The 18,028-nt window shown below is 39.3% G+C and overlaps 2 protein-coding genes and 1 long non-coding RNA gene across 4 annotated transcripts in view; 1 reads left to right on the top strand and 2 right to left on the bottom strand.

Annotated features, from left to right (window-relative positions):
* Positions 1-792, bottom strand: part of ano3 (anoctamin 3) — a 35,106-nt gene extending 34,314 nt beyond the window's left edge. The window contains exon 1 of one of the 2 annotated variants that reach the window (XM_061774685.1): positions 37-792. The gene's annotated coding sequence lies outside the window, so the exon portion shown is untranslated. The remainder of the gene's footprint in view (positions 1-36) is intronic. The other variant, XM_061774686.1, reaches the window with a different exon arrangement.
* A 2,687-nt stretch (positions 793-3,479) lies between these two features.
* On the bottom strand, positions 3,480-14,902 carry LOC133478533 (uncharacterized). The gene is made up of 3 exons (XR_009788705.1): positions 14,501-14,902; positions 9,782-9,958; positions 3,480-7,280 (listed from the first exon to the last, which is right to left on the bottom strand). It is a non-coding gene; the product is annotated as an uncharacterized LOC133478533 (long non-coding RNA).
* svip (small VCP interacting protein) lies at positions 14,051-18,028 on the top strand. Its single transcript, XM_061774695.1, has 4 exons — positions 14,051-14,547; positions 14,706-14,756; positions 15,930-16,046; positions 17,143-18,028. Exons 1-4 carry the CDS (start codon positions 14,485-14,487, stop codon positions 17,155-17,157), a joined length of 246 nt encoding a protein of 81 aa, XP_061630679.1. The 5' UTR covers positions 14,051-14,484; the 3' UTR covers positions 17,158-18,028.

The raw sequence follows: 18,028 nt of genomic DNA, 5'->3' as shown, positions 1-18,028 counted from the left end.
AGTACACTATCGTTATATTATTGGATATTGCATTACCGTTACAATGTTGGCTCTTTGCTGCTGTATTGTGACAAGCACTTCCCTGGAACTCTAGATGTACAGTAGTGTCTTGAGATACGAGTTGACTTCCTTCAGTGACCCCACTCGTAACTCAAATCATCTTTCCCCATTGAAATGAATGAAAATGCCATTGATCTGTTCCAGCCTGCCCAAAAAAGCAACACAAATTTCTGCAATGTGTTTTTTGATAGACACTGAGAGCACACTATAAAATACATTTATTCACGATGCCAAACTGCTGCTTACTGTGGCGTGAGATAAGTTGAGTTCACTGCCATGTTGCAGCATTCATATCAAAGATTTTTGCTGGCGATTCAAAGCCCAAAATGATCTGAACGACAGCACCACTGTATTAAGTTATCTTATTGTATCTTATTTATCTTGACAAGGCTGATCAAATTTCACTGTGAATTTTGCATGACTCAAAAAAAAAAAATAACTTTACCTTGCCTTACTATCTTATCTTAGACTGGTGTCATGCCAACCCGCAGGGCCCGCAATGCAGCCAGTCCCTGGACGGGAGAGTGTCCCTTGTTTGTTGGAAAGGAGGGCGGATAGGGGCACCTGACAAGGGAACAATAAGGGAGGGGTGGGGGGGGGGGAACCCAAGGAGCAGCCCCGGGCCATGAGAGGTCAGCCCCAACACCAAGCAGTCATCCAGCCCGGGGGGCCCGGCCTCGGGAGCACCCCCATGCAAGTAAGTGACACCCACCTCCCCCCCGTTACTATGACTGCCAGGTCCCCAACTAGCAGTCATTGGCCCTACTCCGTGTATCAGTGCGCCCCCCCCCCCCCCCCCCCCCCCCCCCCCCCCCCTCCTCGGAGAACAGAGGCAATTTGCTCGAGTCTCTGATGGCAGATGCCGTCTGCTGTCCACGTGGAGGGTGACCGTGAACACACCTCAGAGCAGATGTCACTTTTTATCTGAGGTCTAGAACCTATTAGACAATCCTGCCACAACCTTTGGATTGCATCATTTGCGCTGATTAAACTTTCTCCTTCTCACTAATCTCTTCAGCATCATATATTTTTATAACCAGTGTTGATTGTAGTTTTTATGACGTCACATGGCTTGTATACCTAAATAAAAGGCATTAACTTTTAGATTCCAATGAGCATTTGTAAGTTGTGGCAATTTAAAGCAGCAATGTGTTATGACTGATCATTTGGTCATAAGCAGAACAAAAAGAGGCTCACTGTTGAATCACACTACCTGGCATGGTACCATAAAAACGTCTACGGACCAACTCATCTAACATCGACACAAATGCGGTGGATGTGCAACAGTAGCAAGCGTCCCCTGCCTAAATCTGTCCTCAAACCAATCTCTCCGACTACAAAAGCATCTGCTGCTTGCGTAAGAGCACAGGTGGCTTGGTTCAGGCTGTGCGAACAATGGTACACACACACACACACACACGCATACACGATTTTATGCTAATATAGGACTTAATGATAGCTTACCAAACGAGCTATTAAAGCTATGACAAACTGACGCCAAACTATGTTGTAGAAAGTGTTTGTAATTAAAACAATAGCATTCTTGCTTTGATACCAAAAGTCCTTCAGTTCAAGATCGAATTGGAAAACCATGTACTGATTGGAACTGACCTCTCATGGAGACTACTTTGCCCAATTTCACAGAAGTCCTTTCTAGATGAACAGGGTTTTTGCAAAAAATAAATGAATAAAGGCAGTCAAGCAGATCCCCGTAGGAACGTATAGCCAAGTAAGCAGCCACTTTGGTCATCCTCTAATGGTTTTCTATCCATTAATTTCCTATACCACTTTTTCTTATTAGTGTTACGGGTGAGCTGCTCTGGTGCAACTCAGCAGGTGTTTGTAGGTTTTGTTGTCAATTTCGATGGCCCAAGAGCAGCGCAGTACATTTCAATAGCAAGCATTCGCCACTATGCTGATGTCGATGCTAAATCTGAGTTTGTCATTCATCTGCCAAATAGCCGCAATCCACTCAGCTATACACAGGCATTAGCAGACGGCTGTGCGTCATGCTTGTGCTCAAATGTACTGTGGGCATTTCAGAAGTGATGGCAGTAGGAATGTAATCGTCGCAGGATTTCCGTATTTAATGTTCAGTCTCACTGTTCCACAGAAGGGCAGAGAGATTTAACTCACTAACTGGAGGATTGTTCGCACTTGGATAGCTTCAGATTTGAATGACCATTAAGATCCAAGTAATGATAGGAACCTAATAGAACGCATCTCTGCCAAAATATTTTCATCTGGAAGGCTGTTTGATGTTTTGTATGCCTCTGTGTGAGTACGAGATGCCTTCTGATGACTAAAATTATTTTGTCATCGATTTTAACTTAGCACTCACTCAACTATTGAGTGGGGCGTGAAAGTTCAAGTCATCTTTCCACGTCGTTTGCTGCCTTTGTAATCGGACATGGGAATATTCAAATATTCATGTCAAACGCCTTGGATGATCTTTCTTTCATTCCTAACAAAGCACTCATATCTCCAATTGAGACCTTTATAGGTCACTTGAGTCTGAATTATTGTTGAAGATGTTCCCTTATGATGCATTTGTGATATTTGGAGCTAAATGACTGCAGTTGCCCTACGACTGACTGGCAACCAGTCTAAACTCTTTTATAAATAACTGTAGAAAAGATTAATAATTATTTGTAGTCTAAAAAATTTTTTAAATTAATGATAGTGAAATTTCAAACGGCACAACTTCTTTATAAAGCCATAAACTTAATTCAATTCAATTTCCAGAAAATTTTTCAACAAAAAGATCCATGGGGGTATAAATTAAGGGACACGGTAAATTTGAGGATCCAAAAATGCAGAACTACAATAAAACTACATTCTGGGTAACAAATAAAAGAGTGAGACTATGGAACAGACTCAATGTGGATCTGAAAAAATGTCCAAGCATCAACCATTTTATAAACAAATGCAAAAAAAAAAAAAAAATTATATATATATATATATATCTCTTTACAAAATATGAGTAAGCAGTTTCAATATAAAAGTACATTCCTGTATGTGACAATAAATAATTTTATATTATTTTTCATGTATAATATACATATTTAGGTGTTTGTTTGTCTTTTTTTAATTAACATCTAAAATACTGCAGATAGTGATTTGTATTCATTTATGAGAATAAAGATGTATATATATATATAAATACTATCTTACTTATTGTTATTGTATTGGTATAGGTTTATAATATTGATGTTCATAGAATGTAATAGTCATATAGGATCATAAGGAAGTAGAACTAGGGGGAGGAGAGGTATAGGGAGAAGCGAAGCAAGTTTTGATTTCTTCCTACTCCTTTACAAATGTGTACAATTTCACTTGATTTGTATTTTCTTTGAATCTTGTCTCTTTTGTTCTTCTCTTTCATATCACTCTTATATGTTCGAAATAAGAGAATTCAATTCAATATGCGCAGGACACGAGTCATTCTTTATTATTAAAAAAAAATAATAATAAATAAAAATCTCATTTATGCCTATGTGTAATTTACAGCGATGAGCTCAGGATTATGCTGGCCTGTGAGCTTTTGTTTGCACCGATGGCATCGTGCATCGGTGCATAAAGGTCATGCGTTTTCTGAGCACATCGTGCAAAAATGTACTCAATAGTCCTGCAGCATCTCATACATCATGCAATAATGTACTATAAATACAACTAATGTGGCGGAGACAGGGTCTTTATCCCAAGAGACCATGAGACCTCCAAGTCCTTTATGTTTGATTGAGTCCATGTTGATATTAAAAAGTACTAAACAATTGGAGGAAAGTCTCCAAAAGCTCACTAGCAAAAGACACGCATTGGCCAGACTTGCAACCCACCTTTCTGCTGCTTGAAGGACTGGATGGAGCCCGAGTGGTGCACCATTGCGGCGAGCTCGTGTTTCCGCCCTGACGAAATTCCTTAAGTCGAACAGCAAACTGGCCGCGTGCGTGTGAAACTGCGACGGGGATGTGTAGGTGTCCTCTCGGGTTCCATCCTGGCTAAAGAGCCCCTTCCTCGGACGATCCGCAAAGCGCAACAACACCTGTCTAAGCTCCGCATGCCCCCCCCCCCCCCCACCCCAATCCCTCCGCTACTGGCGAACCATCCGCGGCTGTTGTCATGGTGACGTGCACGGGGGAGGAGGATAGAGGTAAAGGGGGGCTGCAGGGATTGACACGTCTCCCCCTCCCCTTTCTGATTGACGGACTGCAGGAAACTCACCCGACTGGCACTTCTCAAATGAGGCGACGATTCCGCGTATTGATCCGAGCATCGATCAGTCGTCAACTTTTAGCCACACTGACTGAAGGCGGCTTGACCCCACCACACGTGCACCTCACAGCCTAATGGCACCATAAGGTGGCAGCAACATGGAGACCCCGTTGATTTCAAACAAACGAAAAGACTGCGGATTACTCTTCCACATTGAGCCAACGTGGCCACCTCATTAGGTACACCTGCACAAGCTAATGGGATCCAATATCAAGTATCAAAAACTGCTTTTAGACCAGGGTTGGCAAAGTATCTACACACATTAAGTCAGCCGTTGCTATCTTAAATTGGTTAATTTGAAGATATCAATTCATTTATCTAACTAGTTTATTGGATAGCAAATTTGAAAAACAGTAAACTATTTTTTACACCTACAGTGCCATGAACATGTTTTTTATTTTATGTACTTTATATGAAATTGTTTATTTTACTATTTTTATTCTTATTATTATTGAAGCAAATTTAAAAAGTTTAACGTATACTGCAGTGCCGTGAAAAACTATTAGCCCCCTTCTCAAATTCTTGGATTTTTGCATAGTTTCCCCACTTTAATGTCAAAGAAATGTAAATATCAGACAAATATAACCGTGAACTCAAAATGGTGTTGTAAATAGTGATTTCATTTATTAAGGAGGGTGAGAAAAAGTTACCTGACCCTGTGTGAAGAAGTAACGGCCCCCTAAACCTAATAACTGGTTGGGCCGTCCTCAGCAGCAACAACTGAAATCAGGAGTTTTCTATAACTGCCAATGAGTCCTTCATAATGCTGTGGAGATATTTTGGCCCACTTTTCCTTGCAGAACTGTTTGAATTCAGCAAAAATGGAGGCTTTTCGAGCATGAACGGCCTTTAAGGTCATGCCACTGCATTTCAATCAGATTCATGTCCCGACTTTGACTCCAAAACCTTCAGTTTGCTTTTTAGGCCATTCAGATGTTGACTTACTGGTGTGTTTTGGATCATTATCCTGCTGCAGAACCCAAGTGTGCTTCAGCTTGAGGTCACAAACTGATGGCTGAACATTCTCCTTCAGGAGTTTCTGTTAAAGAGCAGAATTCATGGTTCCATCAATCACAGCAAGTTGTCCAGGTCCTGAAGGAGCTAAGCAGCCAAAACCATCACAATACCAACACCATTGTTGACTGTTGGTATGATGTTTGATGTGAGCCTTTATGTTCTTTTTGGCCAGCAGTGGTTTTCGCTTTGGATGCCATCTTTGCCCAGTCTCTTCGTTATTTTTGTGTCACGAACACTGACCTTAACTAAGGGCTGGCCATTCCTGGGAAGGTTCACCACTGTTCCATGTTTTCTCCATGCGAGGATAATGGCTCACCCTATGGTTCGCTGGAATCCTAAAGCTTTAGAAATGGCTTTTGCAACCCTTTCCAGACTGATAGATGTTAATTACTCGATTTCGCGACTGTTTGGAATTTCTTTGGATGGTGTCATTTTGTTGCAGCTTTTTCAACTCTTTTCTCTGACTTGATTTTGTCAGGACAGATACTGTTTAAGTGATTTCTTGATTGAACAGGTTTAGAGGTAATCACGCTTGGGTGTAATCAGTGAAAATTAACAAAAAATTGTGATTAGCCACAATTCATTCAGAATTGAACAAGGGGGGTAATTACTTTTTCACACAGGTCCAGGTAACATTTTTCTTGAATTAATGAAATCACCCTTTTAAAAACAGCATTTTAAGTTCATTTGGGTTATATTTCTTCGATGATCTTAAACAGTAAAGAGGGGAAACTGTGCAGAAACATAAGAATTTGAGAAGTGGGCCAATACTTTTTCACGGCACTCCAGTATACATTTAACTTTTTAAATTTGATTAACTAATAATAATAATAAAAATAGTAAAATAAACAATTTCATATCTAATAATTGTTTAAGTAATCTCAATTAGAGTTGTGCCTTGAGATACAAGTTTATAACATTCCATCACCCTTCACCACACTCTTAACTCAAAACATGTATCTCAAATCCTCTTTCACCAGTAGAATGAATGGAAACACCATTATTCCATTCCAGTCTCCCCCAGGAAAAAAAAGTGATGTTTTTTTAATAAGGAAAACGGCACTCTATCATATTTACTTGGAAAAACATATTGCTGGTGTTAGGCCGTATCCTTGTCCAGTATCTCCAAAACCATAACTTTTACAGAAACCAGAAAAACAGCATGTTTGTTAAGCCATTAACATTGCATCCTCAAAAACAACAAGCCATTTTCAACACTTTAGATTGGTCATTAATTCGTAAAAATAACATACCCGTGTGGGGACTGACCAATAGTAGATTTGTGACAAAATATAAACTTGATCAAATTTGGACATGGGTTTTGACTCAAAGCCAGCAAAAGTAATACAATAGAATGTAAATAATTTAAGTTTGGCCATCATGACAAACTCATTGCAACTCCTTTTGTTGTGCGTGACTATGGCCACCAGTAGGCAGTGTAATACTTTTACAACTACTGTGACTAGTTCACTACTCGTACACACGTATTACGAATTTTTGCTCGCAAGTCAAAGCAAACAAAACGGCCGAACGACAGTGCATATAATTGAAAAACTCGTAATTGAGACCACTTGTATCTCAAGGCACCACTCTACATTAATAACATTTCAAAAAGAATGAACTACTATTTTATTATTCAAATATTGTTTTGCCTATTTTACATGAAGTGGTTAGCACCTTCCTGTGTGGAATGCATGTTCCCATTATGCTTGTGTGGGCTTTCTTCAGGAAGTCCGTCTTCCTCCCACATTGCCCCAAAAAATGCATGGTAGGTTGACTGAAGACTCTAAATTGTCCATAGATGTGAATATGAGTGGGAATGGTTGTTTGTCTAAACTGCATGTGCCCTGCAATCGGCTGGTAACCAGTCCAGGGTGTACCCTGCCTCTTCCCCGAAGTCAGCTGGGATAGGCTCCAGGTCATCTGCAACCCTAGTGAGGTACAAAATAAATGGATGGATGAATATTTTACATACACATTCTAACTTTTTTTTTTTTTTTTTTTTTTTGCCTCATCCACAACTGACCTGGCACGTAAATCCATTTTACAAATTTGCCCACCCCTACATCAGGCTCAGTTATGTTCAAAGGCTGCTTTCCTAAATCAGGCACAGAGTATCCTAAACCTATTGTTGGATGCAAATAAATTTTAAGACTATCGAAAGATTCTGTAGCAAAATGTGTTGGTCAGCGTTAGAAAGTCACAGTTGCAGGTCATGGGTCGACCCACAGGATAAAGACGCAAATGCACAGCTAATAAAAAAACAAGAATGACTGAGAAAAACCAAAGCATCACACTATTCTGAAGAGTCCAGATATAAATAGTAATACTATTGGACATAAGTGTAAGAAGCTGAAACAAACAATCTGCAGAAGGCAACCTTTAAAGCGGACAAGGTTGGAGTACTTTCCTCGCGAATAATTATGCAACTATTGGCGGGGCTAGCATGCACAGTAGAGTAGCACACAATGAGTGAATCACATGCCAGAATGTTGACTGGCCAACAATAACGATGCAGTTACAAAGAGACGACACATGCTTTCATCCCATTCTGATCCAAACAATCTGCTTTGGCATCGCAGACCCTGAGCAAAAACTCCAACAATCAATAGACACACTGCTGCAGAGCAATCCTTCTTGGAGGCTAATTGATACACATAAGTCTTGAAAAATACTACTTATTTTCCGTAGTACAGCTGCTTAACGGGATATTAAAATCGAAGTTTAAATTTTGCCTTATTGCACTAAAAGAGAGGACAGAGGACACAAGAGCCCGCTTTATTTTTGGGCTCATCAAAGTGCCGCCAGTATGCAGAATATGTTGATGACGACTCTCACACACAAGTGTGTGGCACATAAAACCTAGCCATATAAACCAGGTGCCATATCGATGCAAATACCATCTGCTCTCCAACTTCCCCAATGTTCAGATGTAGGGATGGCGAATTGTGGCGGGCGGACAGCGGGCGTTGCAACACGCCACTTAAAACTCAAAGCTAACAGCATTTCCGGTGCCCAGCCATTGAATAAATAATCAAGCAACTATTATAGGTTCAGCCCCATGTGAAATTTCATCTCATCCTTCCCTGGATGTAGGTCAGATGACAGCACTGCAGGGGGAGAAAGGGTTCAGTAAGACTAAACACTGCCATCCTAAGGTCGATCTCTGTGACTGCAGCTTTCATGTACAGTGGCTATAAAATGACTTCACACCCCTGTTTTTGTGATATAAAATAAAGAAATTGTTTAACTATGCCTTCCATCATTAATTTGACAGATTTTTTTTTTTAACTTTTCAATAGTTACATATATATATATACACACACATATATATATATACACACACACACACACACACACACAGTTATCCTTATAGTGTTCAAATCCCGGCCCCGCCTGTGTGGAGTTTGCATGTTCTCCCCGTGCCTGCGTGGGTTTTCTCCGGGTACTCCGGTTTCCTCCCACATCCCAAAAACATGCATGGTAGGTTCATTGAAGACTCTAAATTGATTTTTAAAGTGGCCGGGGGCCAGTACGGCACTGTGCCGGGGCACAAGATGGTTCAGACACTGGTCAGTACAAATTTGATAAAACTAATTTGATGAAATAAACACTATATTGTGAAAAAAATATATATTTTTAAATAGTGCATCCACAGTGAACAGTCGCCCAACCTCCCTCTTTCCGCTGTCCGGGTACTACCGGGTTATGCTTGGTGCACACTATTTTGCACCGCCCCAGCTACACTATGAGCTACGGCTGTCTGCAACTGATGCGGCCATTCCTGATTCCTCACTTCGTGGGTTTTATGAGCTGGAAGCCCAAATTATGTAGAAATAAACAAACAAACACTTGGAATTATTTCAATTGTGGGCCCTAAGTCTACAATCTATGAAAATGTAACTTTTTGAATGAAATTATGGATATAAATAAACCTTTCCATGATATTCTCATTTTTTTGGATACGGTTTGTATATATCGGAGCAGGACCACCAGCAGCTAATCCATATAACATTGCATACAGTTTTTATGTGACCATAAAAGACAACTGAGTCAACATCAATCAAGCAGCTCTATACTTTTCTATCATTACTTATTCAAACATAAGGTTGCAGTTTGATTGATCAGATCTCAGAGCAGATTTAATTTAATCCAAGAGAGGTTATTCAACAGATCTCTGGTTGCTTGTGTGCTGAATTCAATCAATCAATGGGTCTCGACTTTTCTTCTTCACACAGAGGTTAAATCAGTCACAGTATTGTTCAATACATCATCACAAGGTCTATTGAACGTCATTCGCATAGGAAGCTCCTTCAAAGTTGGAAGTTGGTATTAATCTGTTCTTATGCAACTTGTCACATTAACAGCAACATAATTGAAAAAGCATGCTGCAGCTAGATGGACATTCCGCACGTTGATGGTACAAACTCACCGGAGGTCTGCTCGCATTGGGTGTCTCCAGAGTGGGTATGAGTGGGCGAGGAGCTCCAGGAGGCTGAGTGGCTGAGAGCAGGACTGACAGGAACATTGCTGTGGCCGGCGGAGGACCGGCAGGCCCAATTGTCCAGCAGGGGAACTGACATGCAACTGTCTTGTTGACATGGTCCTCCTGTACAACAAGCACACGTTCTTCAGTGTCAGTCACATCATATTGTCTTAAAGCACATCCAGAGACATACTGGACATATTTGGCAAATATGGGCAATATCAGAAATGTGCATCAGCACAATATACACATGATCACAGCTTCCTATCACGTTACAGCACTCATGCATTTTTAAAAGGACTTGAAAATTCCTTTGCGTTCCCTTGAGGCATGACACTTTCAGTCAGAAATAAGGCCGCCATTGTTTAGCTGGACACTCACGGGTAGAGTTACAAAATTCAATGTTGGAAACTTTCCATAGGAATACTATACAAGGTGATCCACAAAATGACTGATTAACCTTGAACAGTAAACTGAATTGTTATGTACATATTTTTGGAATATTCTTGAAAATGTATACAAGGTTTGCGTGCATATATGACCATGAAAGCTTGTATAAATGATTCTGTATTTTCAATTAACTCCTGTCCAGTATTTCCATATTGTCATGTCACTCTTCAATGAATAGCTTATGTCTCCAAAGTTGGACTTTTATCAGTTTTTCAGATGCATGAAAAATATTTAAAATCTGGAGATATATGCTTTTTGTTGGACAGAAAAATTATAGTCCCATCAATTCTTATGGTAAGAGTTCGACCGGCTGCCATTAATGAAGATTATTGCCCCAGCACTGATTGACAAAGTGCAACTAGACATACTAGATCTTTTGGCAAGTGGTCAGATAAGAGTAAGTGTGTGTGTTTGTCTCGTATGGCTGCACTCAGAGTGAAAAACTGTCATTAAATTTTTCAAAAGGCATGGAGACATTAAATTAGATCGATGCATGAGCAGGTACCGTACTGTACTTCCTGGATGAACTTCCTGCCTTGCTGATTATTTATTTAAACAAAAGATAGCGCAAGGACACTCCATTCTTCTATTAAGGAAAATGTGCACTATGTTACACGAGTCTGAGTGAGCACAGAAATCTTCACTTGCCAGCTACTTGACGACAGAATAAAGTGGGTATTAACATTTATATAATCTCATACAAAAACATTAGGTAAAGGGGGTGTGTCTGCAGCCTGAAGGGCATTTTAATTGTGCTCTGTCCATTACAACATGGCCTCTCAGAGCCAGTGTGCACCTAAACAGCTCTTAAACAGTCTGCATTAGTGATCGCTAGAAGTCGAAAACATTTTCCATCAAACCAGAAGACATCTTTTAAAGTGAGCAGGCAAAATGCTATGCACCCATTGACACAGTATATATAAAAAAAATAAAAATAAAAAAAAGGGTTCACAGCAAATACAAATAATGGGGCCAAAATAAAACTGGCAAACACAAGGTATACTGTAATTGTTTTTGAGGAATAAACAAAAAAAGTATTTTCTGAATGTACTGTATTAAATATAGCAAACTGACCATTAGAGTATGTTAATCAGTCCAGATGATTTGCAGCGTTCTAACATGGTTTGAAATTTGTATTTAGAGAAAAGAAAAATAATGTATGGCAGTAGCGGTTGACCAAAGTATGTGTCAAGTGAGTCAAATAAGCAAGTACAGTACTAGTAGAAGTAGATAACTGAGAGTCCTGATGTTGGGAGGTATTTTCATTGGCTGTTAATGAGCCCCCTATCCATCACACCAAGAAGCAAACATATTATGCTTAGAAAAAAAAGCTTGATTCCAATATGTCATTCCTAGCTTATTCAATAGTATGAATGACGGGGATAAAACGTTTAACAATGTCTCATCATAGAGCCACGTTGAGACAATGGATGGATGGATGGAACCATATTTGGTAGCAATGGACCCTGCATGCCTGGCTCTGAGGCAGGAGAACTGCATGATTTCTATCAGTCAATCAGCAGAGAAAAGATTAATAACGATGAAATAGTTACAGGAAAATATTTGATGTAGTGACAATAAAAATGTAAAAAATAACCAGGTCACACAAGTCAAAATATACTGTATAGCAATGCGATATTGGTCTTTACATTCCAGTTATAGACATAAATACCCTGTGACAGGTTAACACATGTTGTAATTGATGGCAAACAATGAAACTGGACTTCAGATTTCGTCTCCTTATGTGCAAACATTGTCCTATTCGCAATCAGAACATGACCACAGCGTTTACATTTTTATGTACGTATGCCTCAGGCCATAATGATATGTGCAGTAACAACTCATAGAAGTTGCAGCATGCATGCGCATTGGAAATAACCTCATTAAAGTGAATGGTTGTCATGCTCTGTTTCTGTGGCTCATCACTGAAATTTATGCACATATGATAAAATGATCTCATAACTATTCTGCAAACATTTAATTTGAATATTTTTTTAAATAGAAAGTAGACTGGGACAACCTACTGTTTTCTTGAATATGGAAAACAACATGACAACTTTGTATGTTGACTAAACAGCTTTACCAGGCATTTCCAACATTCATTCAAAGTTCATGAATAAATCAACACTAAAGATCTAATTCCATCTATTGTTTCCTATCCATAGGTCCAGCAATTTAACAGCACAACTTTAAGGGATGACAAGAATGAATTATCTGCTGTACTTAGTGGTTTGCTATCAACTTAAGATGTACACGGTGTCCATAAGATGCTTTTTAGCAACTGTGGTGAAATACATTTCTTGTATATTTTAGATATATACAGTAGTGTATATATTTCAGTTCCGATTTTGATTATTTAGTTTAGTTGTTATTGATCTAAAATACTAAATACAATGTTCTGACATTTTAGTCTGGTTATTCATGACCACATTTCCTGGTCGCCACACATTCTTGTTTAATGTTTTGGTTGACGATCAGAAATCTGCCTATATTATCATTGACATAGTTTGTTAACTGTATATACTTCCTGCTGCTAATAATGCTGAAGATGCATCCTGTTGCACGTTTTATAGTATATGAAGAATCAAGAATAAGAAAAACATGTTTTATTGGAAACAGAGTGATAGTCAATAATACATCTGTTGAGATATATGCAGTATTGATATCCTTACCTATGACATAAGAAAAGTGACTTCAATATTAATAATATAGATGGACTATATTTACAAATACCATAAACTCACTTTTTTTCGACTTAAAGCTATCATGTTTTGTGAAACTCACCTGAGGAGCCATCAACATGCTGAGATAATTTCCCCTCCATGTGTCATCAACGTAAATCCTCCATCAATAACTTTGACATTGACACATGTCCACCTGTAAACGCTGCATAATCTCATGAGGCTTCCATTCCCCCACAGTGCCACACTCTGAGTTGTAAAATAACCTGGAACGCTGCTGCTGGGATGGAGGGGAGGAGTTTGAAGTGTTTGCTGGGTGAAATCGGCTCCGGCATTAAACTGTCAAGCTTGAGAATACTGATTTGATGGAACTGCTTTATGGAGCATCACTCACCCCCTCAAAAGGCTCTTCCATCTTTCAACCAATTACAACAAGAGGACAATATATTTTCAAAAGTGGACTTGGTTTGAAGTTGGTGGAATAAATCAACGTTTGAAACTTTGTTTCATTAGATTAATGCAATTTTACCTGATGGAAGTCCCACTTCAGGTATTTCAGCAGCAAAACATGCAATCTGTCATACAGTGTTATACAGTATATTTTAGAAAAGAAAAATGGTTGTGTAGTGAATGTGTGACATGATCACAGAGTTATTGTGCCAGTCACTGAGTTTTTTTTTTTAATGCAGTCAATCATAATTGTTAACGCAGCTGTACAGTTGATACTACTACAGTGTTTATGGGTGCTTGTCAGGCTGACAATTATGTACTTTCGCCACAAGATGGTGCTACTGCACAAGCTATTGGAAATGCGTGTCTGTGTACACAACTCGGGATCACTCCTGAGTTGTGTTCAAAATCTGCCCGTTACAAAGTCGTTCACCGATTAATTAATTGCTGCACTCACACAAACTTGTCAACAAATATCGTTGACTAGAAAATATAGTACAGCATTTTCTGAATAACAGTATAACGTTTTCTTACGTAAGAGATTAGGCGTTAACAGAAGTGTAGTGTTCGTTTAGTTGATTGTTCTTGAACATACCCCAGTACAACTACACTACCTTAGCCTAGCTTTGGGTGAAACCAATGGGTAATATGTACAGTATATCTATATCTATAGGTTAAAAACGGTTACCGAAGCTAACTACGAAGTCTAACATTTGCGTTCAAAGGCTACTTTCCAAATGCAGAGGCGTCTAAATACGAGGTTGTATAGTATTATGTATTGTCCGGGTTGTATAGTATACGTCACTGTCGCGGCTGTGCTTCGTAGCTTTAGCTTCAATGCTAATGTTGGCCGAAGCTAACGTCGACGTCATGCCCCAGCACGGAGCCTCAGCAGCCGTTAAGAGTACAAGCTGCCTCTTACTTTTCTTTTGACCACCGCCGGCCCACACAGCTGAAAGAGTTGTCCAGTTAGTAGGGCAGTAGTTAGTTGGTAGTTTTAGCAGCAACACAAAGTAGATAGAATCCGAAAACTTACTCTCAACGTTGCCTTTTGCTTGGAAGTACAGAATGGGGATGTGCTTACCGTGCTTTGGTGGGTCAGTCGACGACGCTGTTGACACTCCAGATCCAGTATGTAGTAACCACGACAAATAACTCCTATCAATACAATGTCTGTGCTATTACTCTGAAATATTACCTTGAAATCGTGTACACGCGAGGACGAGCTCGGTAAACCACACTTTGGTTTGTTTACTTGTGAAGGTAAAAGATTGTTGTCGTGTTTCCAGGAGACGAGGAGGCAACAGTTGGCTGAGGCTGCAGAAAAAAGACAAAAAGAGGTAAACATGTTTGTCTGGGAAAGAAATGCTTCCACTCCTTAAACACAACAGACAGCTTGACTGCATGAGTGGTAAATAATCCCACCTTCATGAAGGTGTCATGTGACGTTGCAGCCTCAGGATGTTCGTGGTGCTTTGGCCGTCTTTTACCTTTTATTTTGCCAGAAAGGTTTCATTTAAATATTTCACTTTTACAAGGGAATTCAGGCCAGTATGGTATCAAATGAGATGGATATATGACACATAAAACGGAAAAGTTAAAACATTGAAAACAATAAATCCTATAAGGGAAACAATGGCTAAAATGTATTTTAAAAAACAAATTAAAGAAAAAACGTACTGGACGCATTGACACTGTAAAGACTTAATGAATGGAAAAGGAAAGATGTGTTTTCCATGCATGTAGTGCACAAGAGTAATTCTGAAAGAAAATATTACATTTCATATTCACAAAGTACAGACCCAATTGTTCATCAATGGAAAGCTAGTCAGATTACTTCGGAGTGTGGCGTCGTTTAGAACAGAGGCCACTATATGAGGAAATCTGATCAACTGTTTTTAACGTTATTTCTGATCTCTTTAGTGGTAAACGCATAAGTGTGAATTGAGAATTTGTTTGCAGAGCTCTATGTGTTTTAAGTGAACTGATATGTTTAAAAAAAAAAAAAAAAAAGGAAATTAAGATGATCTTTAGTGAGCAATGTTTTACTGTCCAGAGAAGACACTTGCACACCCGTAAGAGCCACACAAAAGCTGCTACAAGGTAAGTGGACATAAATTGGTGACTCTTGATTGAACCTTACCTCATCTACCACATCCTCCTTAGTCCTGCAAAAAAAAAAAAAAAAGAGAGAGAGAGCGAGAGAAAAACAGGGCTCACTCTGGCACTGTGCGGAATAAAAACTGCTAGCCTCATAAAACACGCTGAATCTTAACCCACCCTCACATTGCAGCACACCTTTAGTGTGCGTTGCCTCTGAATCTCATACGTTTCTGGCAGTTATACTGGATGTCGCTTTGCTGGTTGTGATGCACTCTTATTGCTAAATGTAAATTGTTTGTTTAAAAAAAAAAAAAAAAAAAAAAAAACGCTGTCTGGACCCTCCCCTAGCCCTGTATGTATGCAGTATGTTTTTAAACACCTGCAGTTTAATATCCAATGCTCTTTATTAGACAGCACACCGGGGTGTCAAAAACCCAGAAGCGGTTGAAAGGAAAAGAAAAAAGCAAGAAGAGATTGAGAAACAGAAGATGAGTACATCTGTTTCTGGCAGCGGTGGTGGGTTGAAGGTAAGCCATTTTGTGACCCTTTGCATTGAAGTTGAATAATAACAAGACAGTTATGTAAAAGTGCATCTATTTAAGCAGGAACTGGATAAGTGAATCATTTTGATATTTTATACAAAATATTAATATCTGTTCACTTTCAGTCAGAGATTTAACTCAATTGTGTCTGAGATCAAACTTCCTATAACGTGGGCTCAAAGTGCCTGTAAATAAAAAAATAAATGTCTTCTAAATTTAAAACACCTCAGGGAAATGTTGTTCACTACCTTCCCATATTTGAATGGTTAAAAAAAAAAAATCATCAAGTAAATAAAATTAGGCTTCAAAATTTGGAAAAAATCAAGCCATTCTCTCCGCTCTGCAATGCTGTTAGCGTGTCCATTTGATGCACCACAACTCCAAAGGGATGCTACTTCGTCTAGCATCTTTCTTATGTATACACATACGAACTACATGTTTGAGCCTCAAAATATATCGACTATAAGCAGCCGGTGGCTGGAGTATATCCCAACAGGTTGTCATCGGGCCTTTCCATGCTGCGGCATCGAGGCGCTCCAAAGCGCCAACGCAGGTGCGAAGACCCTGTCCACATGCTGGGTGTTACGTGGGATTTTTTTATTATTATTATTTTTTTTTTAACCTCGCTCTTCTGCCTTCTCTCAGTATTGTGCAAGCACTCACTGTTGACAACGAGGCGCTCTAAATCGGCTATGCCAGCCTGAAGCCCTGGTCCACATGCTGGCTGTCAAGTTGGATTTTTAAATGTTTTTCCCCTCCTTGCTAATCCGCCTTTTCTCTGTGACATGCATGCACTCACAGTCGACAGCAAGGTGCTCTAAAGCAGCCAGGCCAAAGTGCGTTACGTGATGCCATTTTAGCCATGCCCCCCAAAAAAATCAGGAAAACTGCAATGGTGTAAAACAGCGCTATATCTCCACAATTGAGTACCATGTAGTTCTAAGACTTTACACGTTTCAGCAATTATCTGTATGTATAATGAATTTAGAAACAAATCTCTGAATTTACAGGGTATTTGAGATGATAACAAAAATAATAATAATGATAATCGTTTTGTTTTCTTTTTGTGTTTGCTCCACAGTGGCAGGTGGGCTGAAGTGATAAGGCTCAAAAGGTCCAAAAACCACAGAGGGATCACTGCGAGATGTTTTGAACAGCTGTCCACATCTGTATTTATGGGTTTTATTTTCGCAATAGTTTGAGACAAACGGCTCACAGTGCTTAATGCTGATCTGTGAGATGTGATTGGGGCAGGAATACCCAGAGCTGCAGCCTTGTTGCCAAACCAACTAGACAAGTGGGTCATATTAGCAAAAACTGGTCAACATGAAAGTTTCATCAAAACAATAACAAAAGGATCAATATTCACAATATACAATATTAAGGGTCCAATTTTATATGACATTTCCAAGCATGATTATACAAACTTCACACAGTTTTGGACTGCTTTATTCATGTTAGGCTACTCTGTGAAGTGCAAGGTTAAAGCAGTATTTGCACAATGTTTTCACAAAAAGCATCATCACAGACTTTCAAATGTTGCATCAGGGGTGTGAATAAACATAACCAACTCTTTCAAGACGTATAACATGTTCAAGGTCCAGTTGCATCATTTCTGATGAAATTAACACTACTTTTGTTAATCTTATTGTGAGCACAATCTCACTTTGCTGCAGTGAATTTCACATATACAAGCTACATGTATAACCTGCTGAATTTGTGAACGGCGTTGCCATATGTAAGCTTTTCTTTCAAGCACAGTTGTATGTGTGTGTACACTTGAATTATCAGCAAACCGTAGTGTGATTAGAATGTACTGAAGAAGTGAAGGACTAATAGTTAAGATATTTAACTAACTTGCATTTTTCACTGCTTTGACTTGATCTGTAAACACTTTCGGCATTTGGTCGCAAAGGAATGGATAATCAAGCCAATGTAATTTGCTACAATAAAAAACATTTCTGAAA

The sequence above is a fragment of the Phyllopteryx taeniolatus genome, chromosome 5, assembly GCF_024500385.1.
Source record: "Phyllopteryx taeniolatus isolate TA_2022b chromosome 5, UOR_Ptae_1.2, whole genome shotgun sequence".
Lineage (NCBI taxonomy): Eukaryota > Metazoa > Chordata > Actinopteri > Syngnathiformes > Syngnathidae > Phyllopteryx > Phyllopteryx taeniolatus.
This window is presented reverse-complemented; position numbering and strand designations above follow the sequence as displayed.

Excerpts from the sequence above, each read along its gene's own strand:
- svip (XM_061774695.1), top strand. The coding sequence starts at position 14,485 with ATGGGGATGTGCTTACCGTGCTTTGGTGGGTCAGTCGACGACGCTGTT. Across the intron at positions 14,548-14,705 it reads CTGTTGACACTCCAGATCCA|GAGACGAGGAGGCAACAGTT; the intron begins GTATGTAGTAAC and ends TCGTGTTTCCAG. Across the intron at positions 14,757-15,929 it reads CAGAAAAAAGACAAAAAGAG|ACAGCACACCGGGGTGTCAA; the intron begins GTAAACATGTTT and ends GCTCTTTATTAG.